The 16,800-nt window shown below is 39.1% G+C and overlaps 1 protein-coding gene and 2 pseudogenes across 1 annotated transcript; 2 read left to right on the forward strand and 1 right to left on the reverse strand.

Annotated features, from left to right (window-relative positions):
• Window positions 1–1,296: 1,296 nt before the first annotated feature.
• Window positions 1,297–11,813, reverse strand: LOC131798434 (pyruvate kinase PKM-like). The gene is made up of 9 exons (XM_059116078.2): window positions 11,694–11,813; window positions 9,569–9,738; window positions 8,940–9,031; window positions 8,394–8,510; window positions 7,249–7,578; window positions 6,633–6,911; window positions 5,586–5,685; window positions 5,098–5,317; window positions 1,297–2,130 (listed from the first exon to the last, which is right to left on the reverse strand). The coding sequence occupies exons 2-9, from the start codon at window positions 9,729–9,731 to the stop codon at window positions 1,770–1,772; spliced, it is 1,662 nt and encodes a 553-aa protein (XP_058972061.2). The 5' UTR covers window positions 9,732–9,738; window positions 11,694–11,813; the 3' UTR covers window positions 1,297–1,769.
• On the forward strand, window positions 2,663–3,865 carry LOC136283605 (uncharacterized; annotated as a pseudogene).
• A 99-nt stretch (window positions 11,814–11,912) lies between the features above and the next one.
• Window positions 11,913–14,950, forward strand: LOC136279398 (uncharacterized; annotated as a pseudogene).
• Window positions 14,951–16,800: the final 1,850 nt, after the last annotated feature.

Genomic DNA, 16,800 nt, shown 5'->3' on the forward strand with positions numbered 1-16,800 from the left:
TAGAGCTTGAGTTGTTTGTTCGGTTTTAATATATCGAAGCTAAAATAATGGAGTAACTGGCTACAAAATCGTTTATTACTCTATTAAGACTACATGTCCAAAACCCCTGATATTAAGAATTTCTTGACCACGGCCGTTTATTTTCAGCTTTGAAGCCAAAAGGGTTGTCAGGAAATGACCCAGGCAAGCTAATCATAAAACGGAGAACACAGTTCACTTCCTGGCAACGGAAAGAGCTGGAAACCATTTTCAGCCAATCACAGTACATTTCACCGAAGATAAGGCAATCACTATCACAGAAACTAGGGATCTCTCAAGAAGTCATTTTGGTGAGATATACGTAGTTTTTCTGCCAGTTTTAAAAGTAGAAATGCAAACGGTATCACAAAACCCGCTCATGAAGGTAAAAGAAGCACAAATAGGGGTTTCTTTGCATAAATGTACCGAAATAGAGCTGTGAGCAGAAGAACACCGTATGTTTAGTCGAAAAATTTTAAGGATTAAGTACAAAATGCTGATTGGGTCGCTTCGTGTCCGAAAAATTGTTGCGAGGTTATTACCAACAAATAAGAGAGTAGAGTTTGCATGACCTCTGCTTTACTGCCGTACAGACAGAGAAACAGTTGCCACTCTTGAGTGGTTACAAAATTTAATGCAAAAAGGCTGGCTTCAATTCAGTGAGATTTCATCGCACTGTAAAGTGAAATATGTAACTAGTTTTCTCTCCCCAGTTTCTTCGCAAAATTCAATTTTCCGACCAATCTCTTTCAGACTTGGTTTAAGAACAGACGAGCTAGGTGGAGAAAAGAAAACCGTGGGAGCAGTTCAAATCCTGCTGTTAGTTTGTTTGACGGCGCTCAACACGTCTGCTGCTTTGGTAATGCACCAAGAGAATTTCAATTGTTGAATTCCTCACCTAATGTGCCTCACCCAAACAGCTCTGTAATTTCGAGTGATGTTGGAATGTTACAAGCCGTTACCAGGAGAGCTCTTGGCACAGATGTTATGGAGCATCAGTCACAAACATATCCTGGCCCATATGCTGATTAGTTTTACTTAAACATGTCGAAGTTTTTTAGTTTTCATAGTCTGACCCGTTCTCTCAAAACTTCAAAAAGTGTCTAACTCATCAACAGTATAAGAGTATCTCAGTATGTTACTAATAAGTATGGGCAGAAGTGAAACCACAAGCCAACAATCTTGTATGTAACACAAACCTTTGACATCAACTTGTCAAAACCCGTAGGAGTTCCTTTATTTATTTATTTTTTTCGAAAACTGAGGTAACGTCGCAAAGATTAGTTCATATCTTTATTTAGACCCGTCATAAACATCAGTTAATATTCTATGATAACAGACTTCACTATTTAGTGCGTCTTAAAGTTGATTGCTGTTGATTACTTTTTCGATTATACAACAAAGTTTTACGATATCGGTATTCTCACCAATGCACACCGCACTTGTTTCACTCTTTTCATTTCCGCTATATTTCACAACAAAGCCCAAAATCACACCAGTACTGAAAAGTTAGTTCCTTTGAGTTGAAATAGATCCACGAAAGACGTAAAAAAACTTTAGACCAAATGAAAGCAAAGCCATCGAGCGCTAATAAATAAAAAAAATTCTTTCCAAAATTCACTCTTATTATTTAAAACGAAAATATCCAATTAGAATACGGAAAACCATTGTAGTTAACGATTCTAATTTTACCCTGATCACAACAGCAAAACACGGAATTGGGATTCAAGACAGCTACCGAATGCTGACAACTACTTGGGAATCTGCATTTTTCCTTTGAGGTCAGCGGACTCTGACAAGCTCTTGGCAATATGAATCTTTTCCTCCATAATAGTCAGTATACGGATAGTGTTAGTGTGAGCTGCACCTGCCTTCCACCCAGATACGAACACGAACGTATTGCCAAGTTTCATGAAGCCCATCCTTTTGCCCATATCCAGCGCGAACTCGAGTCTCTCGTCATGTTCCTCCAGTACATTGTCTTTGGGCGGTTTGTCGTAAATGAGAGGAAAGCAGCCTCGGTACAAATGCATCTGGCGGGCCACGCGCGCATCACGTGTTACTACTATAATTGGACAACGAGGCCGGAACCGTGACACAACTTCAGCAGTCCTAAAAGACAGAGCAAAAGCAAACTGTTATTTCAAAAAATGCGATGTAAAAAATTTAGTTTAATTTCTTCTGAAATACGGATAAGAAACTTACACATCACCTAGTTGGAAATTCTTCTGACTCGATTCTTTACAGCACTTGGAGTAAGAACACCACATAGTGTACTGCCGAGCATTTTGTAGTTACATTCAACTTGTTCGCTTAATGACCTTACTAAGTCACCATATCTCAGAGAGAAATGGAAATATTTTCAGCTGAGTAAAAGACGTTTAACGTTATTGCACAAGTTTTTCTTTATAACCCTCTCAACCAATCAGATAAAATACAAAACTCAATGGTCCCGTTTTTTCTTCCTCCACTCAGTTTGCATTCATTTACTTCGACATCTCGTTGGCTCTTCGTGACATTTTCCTTTGCCTTAATCGAGCGTTGCAAATACACTATTTGCCCTTCAAGAACGCAAGATAAATTTTCAGTAGGTTCAGTGAATAGTACATTAACGCCTAAGTGCGATCAAGTGAGCGAAAAAATTGTCGTCTTGATTTTTGCATGTTTATTTAGAATATTTACATCAAAAGAAGTACTCATCAACACCAATACCGAATCATTTTAACGTAAAAACATTCTTTAATGTGACTGAGTGCTCATTAGTGCCATTTTATTCTTCGTCAATAAAATTTCAATTTCACTATTAAATTTTCCTACAGGATTTCGAAGAGTCTGATAAAGAAGCTGTTCAGATTCTTCTTGCAGAAATGGCTATCAAAATACGTAACCGTGTTCCAAACAAGCATCGAGAAAGATTAGTAAGGACGTTTGAAGACGAGCACGAAGACTACCTTTTGGTTGCAGATACCTTGGGGGTAAACAGGTCTACAGCGAAAGGCATTATAGCAAAATATGTCCGGGATATGTCCGAATACGCGAAAGGGCACGTGGTGGTCGTAACAACGTTAAAGTGGATGAAGAAATGAAGGAGTGCTTGGGTGTCGTAATCAATGAGAACTGCCTGCTTACTTTGAGAGAAATAAACCAAGAGCTTCGAAGAAGATTGCAGGTAAAAACCTTTCGTACACGACAGGGCGAGTGGAAAAGCTCTTGACGGGATGCTGGTACGTGTGAAATAGGCTAGACCATTACCAGCGGATAGGGACAAGCCAGATGTTATTCAGATGCGCGTTGATGACGCTAACTGGTGCATGACCTCGGGGATTGTGAATCACCCCGTTTTCATTCATGAATGCGGCTATAAAATTTGAACGGCTAGAAGTCATGGAAGAGCGAGAGTTGGCGAGCGAGCGCATCGTTAAGTATGAAGAAATGTGCGGAAGAAATGTGACGATCATCATGGCTGTGTTTCCGCTGAATGGACTCGTCCATCTCACAGAGCAAATTGGAAGAATGAAGGCCCGCCTCTTCAACGACTTCTTTGCGCAAGACAGAACCTGAATCCGGACGATCTTGTGATGATTAAATATGATGGAGCTCCAGCACGTCGGAATGCTAACAACCCCGGAGCAAATACAGAGCTTAAGATGCTGCCTCCTTACTGTCTGTTTCAGTCAACACCGTGGAACAAGCGATCAGTACTCTTAAAGCTACAATCAGGGCCGAGATCTCTTAACCTGCCATTCAAAAGGAGTTAAACAACCGGGAAAAAGCAAGACGTCAAGGCATTCCACTGGGAGACTATCGCCAGGGAGTTCTGTTCAGAGCAGGCCGAAGAACGCAGTAACGGTCCGAAAACGCGCTCAATGGTTTAGCAGGGCGTGTAATTACGCCTAATACAGGCGCCAATGCGACTCAATTTTTTCACTTTGGCGACCAAATCCTGAAAATTAGTCGCCAAATTGGCGACTAGAATGTTTCATCATAACCTTACCAAGAGATGTAGTGGATTAAAAAGATTTGAAGAGATAAATCCGCGACAAACTTCCTCGTTAAGCTTGTTTCCAAAACTCAGCACATGCATCTCGATCGATAACTATACGCCATCTTGGATTTAGGTGAGCTTGAACGTTGCATATCATCCATCCTAGTGTCCACTTTGTAGCACGTTAAAGATCTTTCCCCTAACTTAATTTTGGAGGGTCTATCTAGAACGTGCGTAAAAAAAGGTTGTTTGTCTTTGAAAATGGCGACCAACTTCTTTTGAATTGGCCACCACTTTGAAGAATTTAGGAGCCAAGTGGCTGTCAGAAAAAAAAATTAATTTCATGCCCTGTTTAGGTTTATGCAAACCAACATCCCGTGTTGCTTAAACCGCGAAGCAATAGAAGGATAGGCAATTACTGGAACAAAAACTTAATTGAACCGCCGCCTGGTTAGCTCAGTTGGTAGAGCGCCAGTCTGTTGTGCGGGAGGTCGAGGGTTCGGGCCCCAGACCGGACCAACACTCAGGGTCTTAAAATAACTGAGGAGAATGTGCTGCCTTTGTAATTGTACCAGCAAATGGTTAGACATTCAAGTCTTCTCGGATAAGGACTATAAACCGTAGGCCCCGTCTCCTGCATCTTCAGTGTTACATGGTCAGCAGGGGACGTTAAAGAACCCACACACTTGTCGAAAAGAGTAGGGGGCGTAGTTCCCGGTGTGGTGGTCTATCTGTTGTTTCATTGTACATTTCATGCATGGGCTGGGTGGGTGAGTGAGATCAAATATGGACTGATAGCGGCAGCCAGAGGCGCCTTTACAAGCTGACGTTCGATCTCACTCAATTAAACCGCCTTGAGACAGTATGTGATATGTGCGGTATATAAATACACATTCAAATACACATTCATTCATTGAAATTCTAGAGTTGTTAATGTAGCTGCAAACTGTCATTATTGATTACACAATAGCATTAAAGAATGTACATTAAAGTGAAAATCGATCTTGCGTTCTTGAAGGGCAAAAGGCGTAGTTTGGTTTTAGTTAAATAACAAAATCGAAATGCGCTCATACTTTTGAACACGATTAACTTACTTCCCCGTGTGTGTAAGACAAACAATACAGGCTGCATTTGCTGTGAATGATGCTGCCACAGCTGCGATGGCTGTCGTTTCGTGTGTATCAGCCACCCTGTTCATTGTGTGCCTCAAATCATCAAACAACTGACGATGATAAATAGCGGCCTCTGCTTCACGACAAATCTTGTGCATCATGGCGATAGCTTGCACCGGATAAGTACCTTTCGCTGTCTCGCCTTGAGTAAACAAATAACAACGAACAAAACAATTGAGAATAAATTCGCGCAAAACTGCGTATATCTAGGATCCTTAGAACCGACTCATGCTGCCTCCCTCTTTCTCAAATATTAATAACTGGTTATTTCTGAGGCGACACTGTCCACTCAGTCAATCAAATTTCATAGATCATGCGAGTTTTTCCGCGCAAAATACATGCCTCGCTCCAGCTTAATTAAGCTTCTCTCTAGCTTACTGTTCTGACTGATTGGATTCACTGACACAAACCTGAGAGCATAACACAATCCGCTCCATCCAGAATAGCATTAGCCACATCTGAGCTCTCCGCACGAGTTGGACGAGGATTTTTAATCATACTTTCCAACATCTGTGGGAAAAATAAAACATGATATTAATTTATAACTTTTCAAACAAAACGTGTCCGCAACTGACTTACAACCCGCAAACTAGTTTAGATGTTTCTTCAGCGCTGCTTCATTTACTGGACTATCAAATCGGGGCAGCAAAATACCTTCATTTTTTTTTTAAATCTGCTGGACACACAACGTAAATAACAACGGACTCATAAGGCAACTCACTGTATAATTCTGGTTAATGTGTTTCAGTCTTCTCTTATCTATCAAAACAGTGGATTGACTGACCTGGACAGAAAGTTTTCTTCTGGTAGTAGGCATAAAGGTTTCGTTTATTTTCGGGTCATCCACTTTTGGGTGTATGCAGAATAAAAATTAGGTTTTGCAACCAGCGACTGAAAGTTGACCGTTGGTGACTGACTAATTCATGTCAAATTTCTTCATGTAAACCAGCACTCGAGAAACGAGGCCTGCGAAAAAATTTTGTTGCACTTCTTAAGACTCGCTCGCAAGACGGATTGTGTTTGATGTGAAGAAATACCTCTTAAATTTCCCTTTTTGCCTTTGGCTTTGACTTGAAAATTTAAGGGGAGCAAATTTTTTCATCTGGCAATTGGAACAAACCTATTTGATTGCCACTAAGCGCCCGCTTAAAGATATTAATTTTTGACCAAGGTAATGGCATTCACTGTGCTTTTCTTTATTAATCTTTTCCAAAAAAATTTTTCTTCGATGTTTGCCATTTGCGTAAATCTGGTTCCCAGCCCTCATCGTTCCAGTGGTTGTTCACTTTTGACCGATTTTAAAAGTGGCTTTTGAATTTGATGTCACCTAAGATCTAAAATAGAATTCTCCGTGTGAGTATTCTTGTCTGGCCAACCAATTCTCCTCATTAAAATCGAGTAGAGCGCATGCAACAATTTGCATCATTGAGCTGTGTTTCATTTGCCCTTGAGATTACCTGTGTAGCACAGATTACTGGCTTTCCGTTTTTATTGCAACGACCAATCATCATTTTCTGAGCTAAAAACACTTTCTCTGGAGGAATCTCAATTCCCAGATCTCCTCTGGCCACCATGATACCATCAGCGGCTTCCATAATCTCGTCAAATTTTTTTACTCCTTCGTGGTTTTCGATCTTGGCAATGACCTTGATATTTTGCCCTTTCGAACCAAGAAGATCCCTTATGTCGTGAATGTCCTGAGCTTTACGAATAAACGAGGCAAAGATCATGTCAACCTGCAAAAAAAGTACACATATGTATAGATATAACGTATGACTCTCTAGGACTGAAAATTTTGAAAGTAAAGGAGCATAAGTCATCAACCTGGAAAATAAGTACAAACTTTTCTGTACTGGCCAGTCCAATCATCAGAAAATAAAACCTTCACGAGCCGATCTTGAAAAAGAATCTTTCAACAAGTCAGAAAAAAGAAATCGATTGCTAAACAAGTGTGCAACTCACTATCCCAAAACAAAGCTGAATATCAAGGCATCTTTAAGAACTCGTTTTAGGAAATCAATGACAGCACGTGAGTAACGTATTCAAAAAACAAATAAACGAATGAACCCTCACCTCATGTTTCACACCAAAAAGTATATCTTTCTTGTCTTGCTCAGATACAGCTGGTAAATCGACTTCAACATTTGGCAGGTTAACACCCTTCTTGCTCCCAAGTTTAGCATCATTTAACACTTCAACTTGAAGATAGTTTGAGCCGATTTCCACGACTTTAAGTGAAATCAGTCCATCATCAACAAATATAATTCCACCTTCCTTCATCACCTTTGTGATGTTTTCATAGTCTACATAAAGGGTTTCGTTGTCTCCTTCAGCAAAGAATGCCTTGTCCGTTGTAAGTTTTATGATATCACCTTTGGACAAATAAATTTCTGCACTGCCACCCTGTAAATTAACAAAACAAGACTTGTCATTTATGTCATTTACTTGTCAGTCTTGGTAGCAGAGTAATTCATTCTGGCTCGCATTATTCTTAGTTTCTCTCCCATGAAGTAAGGTCAGGTAAGGTTGCTTAATTCTGTGCTTGCACCAAGTGCCCCACCCAGCCACAGATTATCCCACTTTCCTTTGTATGAAGCGACTAGGAATATCACTACTTCTTCCTGAATGGGATGCCAGTCTATTGCAAGGTTACCCCTAACAACTTCATCAGGCTTCCCTGACAATTAACTAGTACCCATTTATCTCTTGTGTAGAGAGAGGCACAGTGAGTGTTACGTGTTTTGTCCAACAACACACATTGACCTAAGCAGGTTTCAGACCCAGACCCAGACCCAGACCTCTTAACAAGATTCAAGCACACTAACCATTAGCCCACCACCTCTTACACTAGCATGTAGCAATGAGAAAAATTACTGTGACCTCCTCCTGTTTGTTACCACTGTAGCATTTCTTAATAAAAAGTTTTGCTGACCATTCTGACCTGTGTATATCCACTATTTTACTGGAATTTTAAGGAGAAACTGAGGTTGGGGAAGCAACAAAATAACAGGAAGTAGGATTTCCCATCCATCATGTAGAAGTCAAACCTTCTTTAAAACATTCAGCCACACAAACTATGATTTTCACCCAGCACCCATTTGGCTCCTGGGTGTAGAGAGGCTTTGTGACTCTAACTTCAGCCAAGGCTTAAACCCAGACACATAATGGTGTGAAGTCCAATCCTATTACAATTACAAGCAGTTTTACAGAGCACTCACCCCTTTCAACAGCCCAGTCCTGATTTCTGGTCCTTTTGTGTCCAGTGCAACAGCAACAGCATGAGGCCATTCTTCAACTGCTGCCTTCCTTACCAATTCAATGGTTTCTGCATGATACTGGAAATGTCGGAAAGTCCAGAAAGACAGGCATTACTTACAGTTTCTTGGAGTGCAAAAATACTGGAGGCGGGCACTGCTTATATCAGATATTTGCCATTAAAATTTATGTTTCAAGGAAGAAAGGGACTCTGTCCTTAAATTCTGGATTTAATATGATGAATATATTTATCATTTCAGGTAAAGAGTGTGTAAAACATGCAAATTATGATAAACTTCACTACACAAGAGGGTATTAATTTCATGGGTCTAACCCATGTAACAAATTATTCCAAGGGTAAGCATTGTTACAATTTCCCTGGCCATCTTGAACGTAATGAATCTTCCTGAATCTGTATAAATATTACCAGTCATAAATAATTTCATTCTAGAAGTATAAAAAAGAAACAAAAACCAAACAAAACAAAAACACTTGCCAAAAAAGAATACCTCGTGAGTCCCATGAGAGAAATTCAATCTTGCAATATTCATGCCATTCTCAATTAACTGGGAGATAATCTCCACACTCCTTGAAGCTGGCCCTTAAAAAATTTGACACAGCAAATTTTACAAATAGAAACTTCTAGTCTAGTATTCATCCCTCCAGACCCAAACAGTGTGCAGAACAGCTCAATTTCAATATCTTACGGTCCAAGAAAAAATAACAGATGTCACAAGGAAGCTTTGGGGAATAACTCTATAGTTTAGTGCCCAGAGCCCTGCACTGAGGTCCACTCATGTTCAAAGCTGACTTTTAAGATATAAATACTGGGCTACAGTAGAAATACCTTTCATATCTGGTTGATTTATACAGGAGTCTACTCATTGTCTAACTATTAGATCACTTATTAAATCACTTTCTGTCCCACCTTTGTGAGTATTTTGAGGAACAGCAGTAATAGCATGAGTTAATACTAAATTATGATTCATAGTAAAGGACAACATTATTTGACTGAGGCTAAATTTTTCTTTTGGTGTAAATCCTTGATGAGAGTTTCCAGTGCACAACATAAAATGGATGCTTTTATGAAGAGAATGCCAGCCACCTTTTGAATAAGTGCTCCCAGACTGTTACCTACCTAAAGTACAGATCAGGCCAGAGTTACGAATAGTGCGAGGATCTCGGTCGATATCAAGGTTTGCCATGAAGTCCAGATAATTTGTGGCCTGGGCAGCAGCCCACTGCTCCTGACGCAGATCCAAGTCTCCCACGTATTCCAAACGGTTACCTCTTGCAGACATAATTCAGCTGTGTCACAACAGAACAAATTAGTGTTTGTAACCTCAACCTGGAGACTTTCTCTCTACTTAACAAGCAGCTGTAAAGATAATCAAGTACAGTATATCCGTGGCACATGGTATGTGGTTAGTGTGTATGATCTACCTTTTTGAAGGGAACCTTTTTCTAAATTTCTGTATGGGGAAACTCTTTACTTCAGTTGAAGCAAAATCAGTTGAGTTCTGAGAAAGTTTTAACATATCATTTCAATACTTACTATAACTTGATATATAACTTGGTTCTTTTCATACAATGTAGATACTCCAACAAAATTAATGAAGCCAAGCCAGCTAATAAGATACTTGCCACAGACAATCATTTGGAAAAAAAACATTTACAAAGCTCAACTTCTTAAAGATCAGTTCGAAATTATTTTTCCTTCACGTCCAAGATTCATCCATTTCCTCCACTAATGCTAATTCCAACACAGTTCTAATGCTTCTGTTATTTCAAGTTTCTCATATCTGATCAAAATAAAACCTATTTGATAATTTTTTGACCACCATTCCCTACCAGTAATGATACAGACTCTTACTATTACAAGTATATCTAGGTGGTAACTTTATAAACAGTACTATTTTTAACAATTTTGATACCTCTTCCATCTGTTAATGTTAATTTCAATTTAGCAATTACTTCTCATATAATCAACACTGACATCAAGATTTTTGGCAAAACTTAAATTTTCCTTCCATTCATGTATAGATGCAAAAACCAACAAAATACTTCTGCAACTCTGATGTATAGAAATATTTAGTTAATTAATTAATAAACAGTTTTCTTTTATTTTCAGTTATTCATATGCCAATCAATTTACATAATTGGCCATTATTTTTTGTACACTTTTTCTATTTCAATATAATGATCATTTTGTGTAATAATGTTGAGCATATTCCCAGACAAAACTAGCAAAGTGCCTCATACACCAGTAGAGTTGCATGGTTTGCTCTCTGCCCTTTGTTAGGAAGTATTTATATTTTATTACTTGCTGCAGATTCTTATGTATCCGTGGAGTTTTTTCCTGTTAAAGTGGTAGCTCCACCTAACAACATCACTTAGTAATTTCAGCTTCTTAGACACAAAACTTTGGGCGTCAGAGAGTTGAAAAGAACTTGCACAACCACTGCTTTGGAGAGTACACTTCAGCCACCATATTGAATTTACCGAGCTTTTTCCAAGGCGATTTGGTTGCTTGTGCCAATTAGCTAAACTAAGGAGTCGCTAAAAATAAGTCGCAACCTGAAGTATAAGGTTGTAAGTTTGTGGAGGATTAAGCGAGAAATCTATTCTAATTATAAAACAAAGCTTTAAACAAAACATTGTTCTTCTACCTGTTACTGAAGTGAAAAAAAGAAAGGCCTGCTTTGAAAAGACATCTGAATTTTAACCTTACCTAGCTGACTCTTGTTATCGTTCTGGAGCAATAAAGGCGTACCGGTAAATAAGGAAACTTGCCAGAAAAGGTGTATTTTGTTACGGGCATATTAAAGTAATTTCGAGGTTGCAATTTCCTTCAAAATTTATCTCGAGAAGCGATTAGGATATGAAGGTTTGCGTTTCTCCGGATGAAAGCAGAATGGAACGAGAAATATTAAATTACTATATAAGTGTTTGCTGACTACTGTTCTACTCCCTCCTATTGCCTGAAATGTGATTACTGTTTCTACTACGAACGCCGAACAATCTCACATTTCTTTAACAATGATGAGCAAAAAAGCTCAATTTTAAGCAGAAAGTACAATTCTCCAGTCGTTTGTGCTATGGAAATGACAAACTTATTTGTATTGCGCGCACATACTTCGCGCTTTGATCGAACAAAAAATGGATGCAAAAGAAAAATGGACGCTATTGTTACTGAGGTGAAACTTGAGGTGAACTGAGGTGACACCGGTTATTGTGCTACTCCGTGAAAGCAAACGTCCTACCTTTTCAAATTGCAACGAAAGTATGAAGATTGTAGACACGGACAGCACACCAGTCGTTGCACAAAACTCTCAAGGGCTAACAACGCGAACATTCGCACTTTCTCTCCAGGCTAATGTACCCTGATTTTCCGCCAATCAGGTGTTTTGCTACTCACTTCCGTTCCACCCTAGGTAACTTCCGCTGATGTGCACGTGACTCTACATGCAATGATCATCAAGAGGCGAGAAGTCTTGGAAGTTTGGTCGCAACTTGGGACACAATAGATGATTGTTTTGTTTACAAGACTATAATTTGGAGTGATCTAAATATTTGGTTAGAGGGTCTGTGCATTTTGCAATAGCCTAACAAAGCATGAGACAATGAACTGATTAATCGTTTCTTTTTGGGTGTTTTCAAGTTGTGGTTGACATTTTCCCAGCGTTTGAGGAAATAATTATGGATCGGGAGCAAAATTTAATTACACATCACAAGGAAAAGAAAACATGATGATGGAATCAGAGGAGGTGAAGATTACTCCCCCTGCACGTCCAAAGAAAGCTGGAAAAACGCAATAAGACAGGCGATAACACATCTCTTCCTGCCTGCAACCAAGGTTCAAACGATCACTAATGGCGGTACAAGCACCCAAGCTACGGAGAGAACTCGCTGAATCGAGATGTAAAAGAAAACAGGGAGCCTTTTAATGAAGAAAATTTATCAGAGAGAGAAGTGCAGACAGACTAAATCACTTGAAACAAAAAATGGAGTTTTAAAAGAAAGCTGTGTGCGGTGAAATTGTCTCGAGCGATGAAGGTTCCAAAGGGACTTGTGTTGTGAATTCCTTCGCATGGTCGCATAATATAGCTGTAAGTGAAATGATACCGAAGCAGTGCTGAGTTCAGTTAAAAATGCAGCGATTGAAAAAGATTCAAACCTAAGGAACGAGACTGAAGACGATAGAAACTTCCTATTGCTTCGAAAATTCACGAGAAGAATGCGCAAGTCCTCAAGATGAAGAATCTTTTTTCTCAGCCGGTGAAGAGGCGGAAACTAACCACGATTTGTCTTGGACATTGCCTGAAGCTGCGAAAATTGTGGTAGGACCGTCAACAACGTCAGAAAATATTGTATGGCCCTGCTTAGTAAACGGTGAAAACAGCAACGAAGCAACTGCTTTGACCGCAAACCACGAGGAAATTTGTGAATTCCAGAAGTCTGACCAGACTAATCGAGATCAATATTTCAAGTGTAGATGGATATTTGGAGAATATCTCTAATGTTAAGGAGCCGTCTCTGCAAACCATTGAAACCAAAAACTTATTTGCGGTAAAGGATGATGCCAATGTTTCTGACCTTGTCCCAACTGATTCCCCTGACAGTGATCTGCAGGTGGAGACAGAGGTTGGTGCAGTAGAGGAAACAGAACGCTCTGTCAGCGATAGCGATCAGGAGTGGTCCTCAAGTTCCTACACAAGCTCTGAGGGTGAATATGATGTAGGCTATGCAGAAGAAGCCCGTGGTATTCAGGAGGTGGGATGTTCACTTTTTGATTTCTTCAAGCAGTAATTAGGTGAATTATAATTAAAATAATTCTTTTCAGTCTTCCTATAATGTAAATGATTGAGTTAATGATTCCAATACTGCTATAGCTGTGGATATTTATTTTGCACCCAAATCAGGATTAAATGGGATTGTTCTGCTTTTGATATGTGGTAAATCTGGCCTTATGCGCAATGAAATCCACTTCGAAGAAGGAGAACATGGAGAGAAACCTCCCCACTTCCTGTGCCCACTCACCTGCCCTTGACTTCCATGATACTCCTGCTCGCTATTTAGAGACGTTGCAGGTTAATGTTTTTGAAACAACAAAAGTTTTACGTTTCTATCTAGTTTCACCCTTTAATGTTTTAGTTTTATGTCCCTTCCTCTGGCCTCTCTATGTGTGCATCTCCACCCCCTTATCTTAAGAGTAAATTGTGGAGGGCTGAGTGTTTAAATTTATATAGCTCAAGCATATTTCAATGTCTGAACACCATAGTTATTTTTGTAAAATAGTAGCATCTTCTGTTTGAATCAGTCTTTATTACTTTCAAACAGGACCAGAGTGCTGAACAATACAACTACAATGATGAAGTATTCCATGTAGAAGAAATCCTGTCAGCTTTCCCAAATTTACTCAGATTGTGAAGGGTACAACAGATTCTGAGGATGACCGTAACAAAGGGGACTCATTGAACAACACCTTCAAAACAGTGGAGGATTCAACAGGAGAAAATAAAGCATCTCATTAAACATTATGAGGGATAGTGAGGAAGATGATGCTGGAAGACAATGCTTTCGCATTTTCCTCCTTCGCGTGTCCAGTTATAGTGGATATAACTACAAATGATTCAATTGGTGTTGGAAATAGCTCAAAACAGTGTCCAAAGGCTGAAGATGAAGCATGCAATGACAAAGGAACTTCAGCCGTATCCACCAAGGATGATATGGTTAGCACTAGGAATTCAGATCAAAGTGATGAAAATGTTTTTCTAACAGAATGCCATGAATTCAAATTCTACTATAACTAACCTAATGGAAGAATCATGTGACACCAAAATTGTTGATGATTTAGAGAGTCAACCAGTTGAAAGGACTGGGTCATTTCCTTGATAAGTAATAATGGAGTCTTGAAGGTTGCTGATACTGGACAAACACCAGTGAGTACAGGAAATGGAAATGAGGTCATGTCCCTGATAGAAATGCGAACAGTCCCATTCAGATGAGGCTAGAAAAAAGCTTGGAGAAACAATATCTGAGACATTAGATTGATAAAGAATTTCGTAATGTTTACAAAAATCTTGAAAAAATAGAAATGATGAGTGAGAATAATGTTGAGTCAAGCAATGAATTTACAAATGAAACAAGCAAAGATGATCTGGACAAAATGGAGAGGATTCAAAAACCATGGTCATTGCTGTTGATGGCATGGTGTCCACAGAACAAACTACCATTGCAAAATAAAATGTGTAGTAACAAATGAATCAACCATGGCCGATTGTGTGGATGGAAGAAATGACAAGGAAGTAAATGAAAGTGAAGAAGGTATAGATACTCCTTCTCCTGATTGGCTAAAAGACGCCCAAGAAAGAAAGTAGAGAAAAATCCACAAAGTTTTTATTCCTTTGAACCGAGTCAGGATTACTTAGTCCAGAGTGATGATGTCATGTTAGAATTGAAGAAATTTCAAAACAGTGGCTCATTTAGAGAGATGGGTCATACATGTATTGGCATCTGAATCTGAGGCAGATGGAATGTCCCTGATGGACAGCAGCATGATTGAGGTCACACACTTCACCTCCTCCAAGAAGTTAATAGCTGCCCAAAGCAAGAATCTAAGATATTCTTTGTCTTTTAATAACTGCCAAAGGTAACACTTGATTTTAAGATCTGAATTTTTCACCCTAGTGAGATCTAACTAAGATGACATGAGTCAAGCCTGAAGAGTTAACGAGCTGTGTGTAAGACAAAACTGTATGATATCTGCGCTATGTATGCTTTGAATGAAACTCTTTATGGGGGCCATTTCATCTTATCATACTGGGTTGATACTACCCTGTATGCTGTGAGTTTGTTTGTGGACATCAAATAAGGTAGTATCAAAATCACTTTCCCTTCTAGTTAAGTGTCTCTGTTTGACCAGTAGGCTGCTGGAGAGAAGAAATTTTAGAGGCGTAAATCTTTCTTAATATGTCTTAGTTATTCTTAAAGATAAAACTATCGAAGAAATAGCTTGTCAATCATGTATTAAAAGCAAGTGCATTTATAAATATTTTTGGTAAGTTTATTTGTGTGGTTATCTTAGTACAGTAAATTTGGATTGTGGTCAGTGAAGTACCCATAGAAGCTGATTTTTACTTAATTGTTTGTCAGGACTTGTCCTTTACAACTTGGAATTTTTGTGTTCCCTTTTTACAGCTGTTAGACATCCTCAAAGAGAGGTTGGGTAAGCGTCCAAAACGTGGGCGATCAGGAAAAAAAGGTCAATGACACTCCTTCCAAACCAATGTTTTGATGTTGCAATCTCGCCTTTTTACATCCAGTTCCCCTCAAGTGAACCATGGATGGTAGTAAATGTAGCTACTTAAAGTGTAATGATCATTTTAAGGGTTGAAGGATTATAACAACCCATTTCATGCACTTTTCTTAAAGAGTTAATGGTTACAATGCTGTTAGTTTTAATTTGTGGTTTGGTCTGACTCTGCAGTAGGCTGGTCCCTATCAGCCCTATAGCACTGCTGAAGAAATCATTAAAAGCAATGACCAGGCAGAAAATTACAGATTTGAAGAAACTGGTAATATTTGACTGCCAATAATATTTTTTGATTTTTCTTTAAGCACCAAGACCCTATAACCCTTATCCACCCAGATAACATGCCGGAAACCTTTCCAGGCTTTCCAATCAAAATCGACGGGCACAGATTAGCCTTGGTAGGGTTAGAATACCACAGAGAGGAGTTACTTCAGAGGACTGGAAAACTAATCGTCCAGGGAGGTAATGAGAATACCATGTGGGTAAAGTGTAATGCTATGTAACCAAAAATGCTACTAATTTAAACACATCAGACCACAAACCCGAGAGTTAGCAAGGGTCTTGTATCCAAGATACAGGGGGGGAATTGTACATGTAACTACTAAGAAAACGTCAGTGGATGCTGTGTCAGATGGGGTATATAAAAGATAATTTGATTGTATCAACTGAGTTGCAATGTGAATTAGCTGCCCCAAAAAAAGTTCAAAAAGCTAATGTTTTGAGTGTTAGCCCTTCTCTCTGTCGCAGGGTAAACATTTGAAAACATCAGCTTTATGGTTGCCCAAGTTACATTTGGTTGATAAAACCAAATGGTCTGTTATCCTATTTGCCGTAAAGAGATTGCTACAGTATTTACTACTGTACTTACTGTCCGTGGTGGCTGTGTCAGATGGAGGTTATAAAAAAGATAATTTGATTGTATCCAACTGAGTTGCAAATGGTGAAATTAGCTTGCCCCAAAAAAGTTTCTAAAGCTAATGTTTTGAGTGTTTAGCCCTTCTCCTCTGTCTCTTGAGCAGGGTAACATTTGAAACATCAGCTTAAGGTGCCCAAGT

This window comes from Pocillopora verrucosa, chromosome 1 (assembly GCF_036669915.1).
Source record: "Pocillopora verrucosa isolate sample1 chromosome 1, ASM3666991v2, whole genome shotgun sequence".
NCBI classification, from domain to species: Eukaryota; Metazoa; Cnidaria; class Anthozoa; order Scleractinia; family Pocilloporidae; genus Pocillopora; species Pocillopora verrucosa.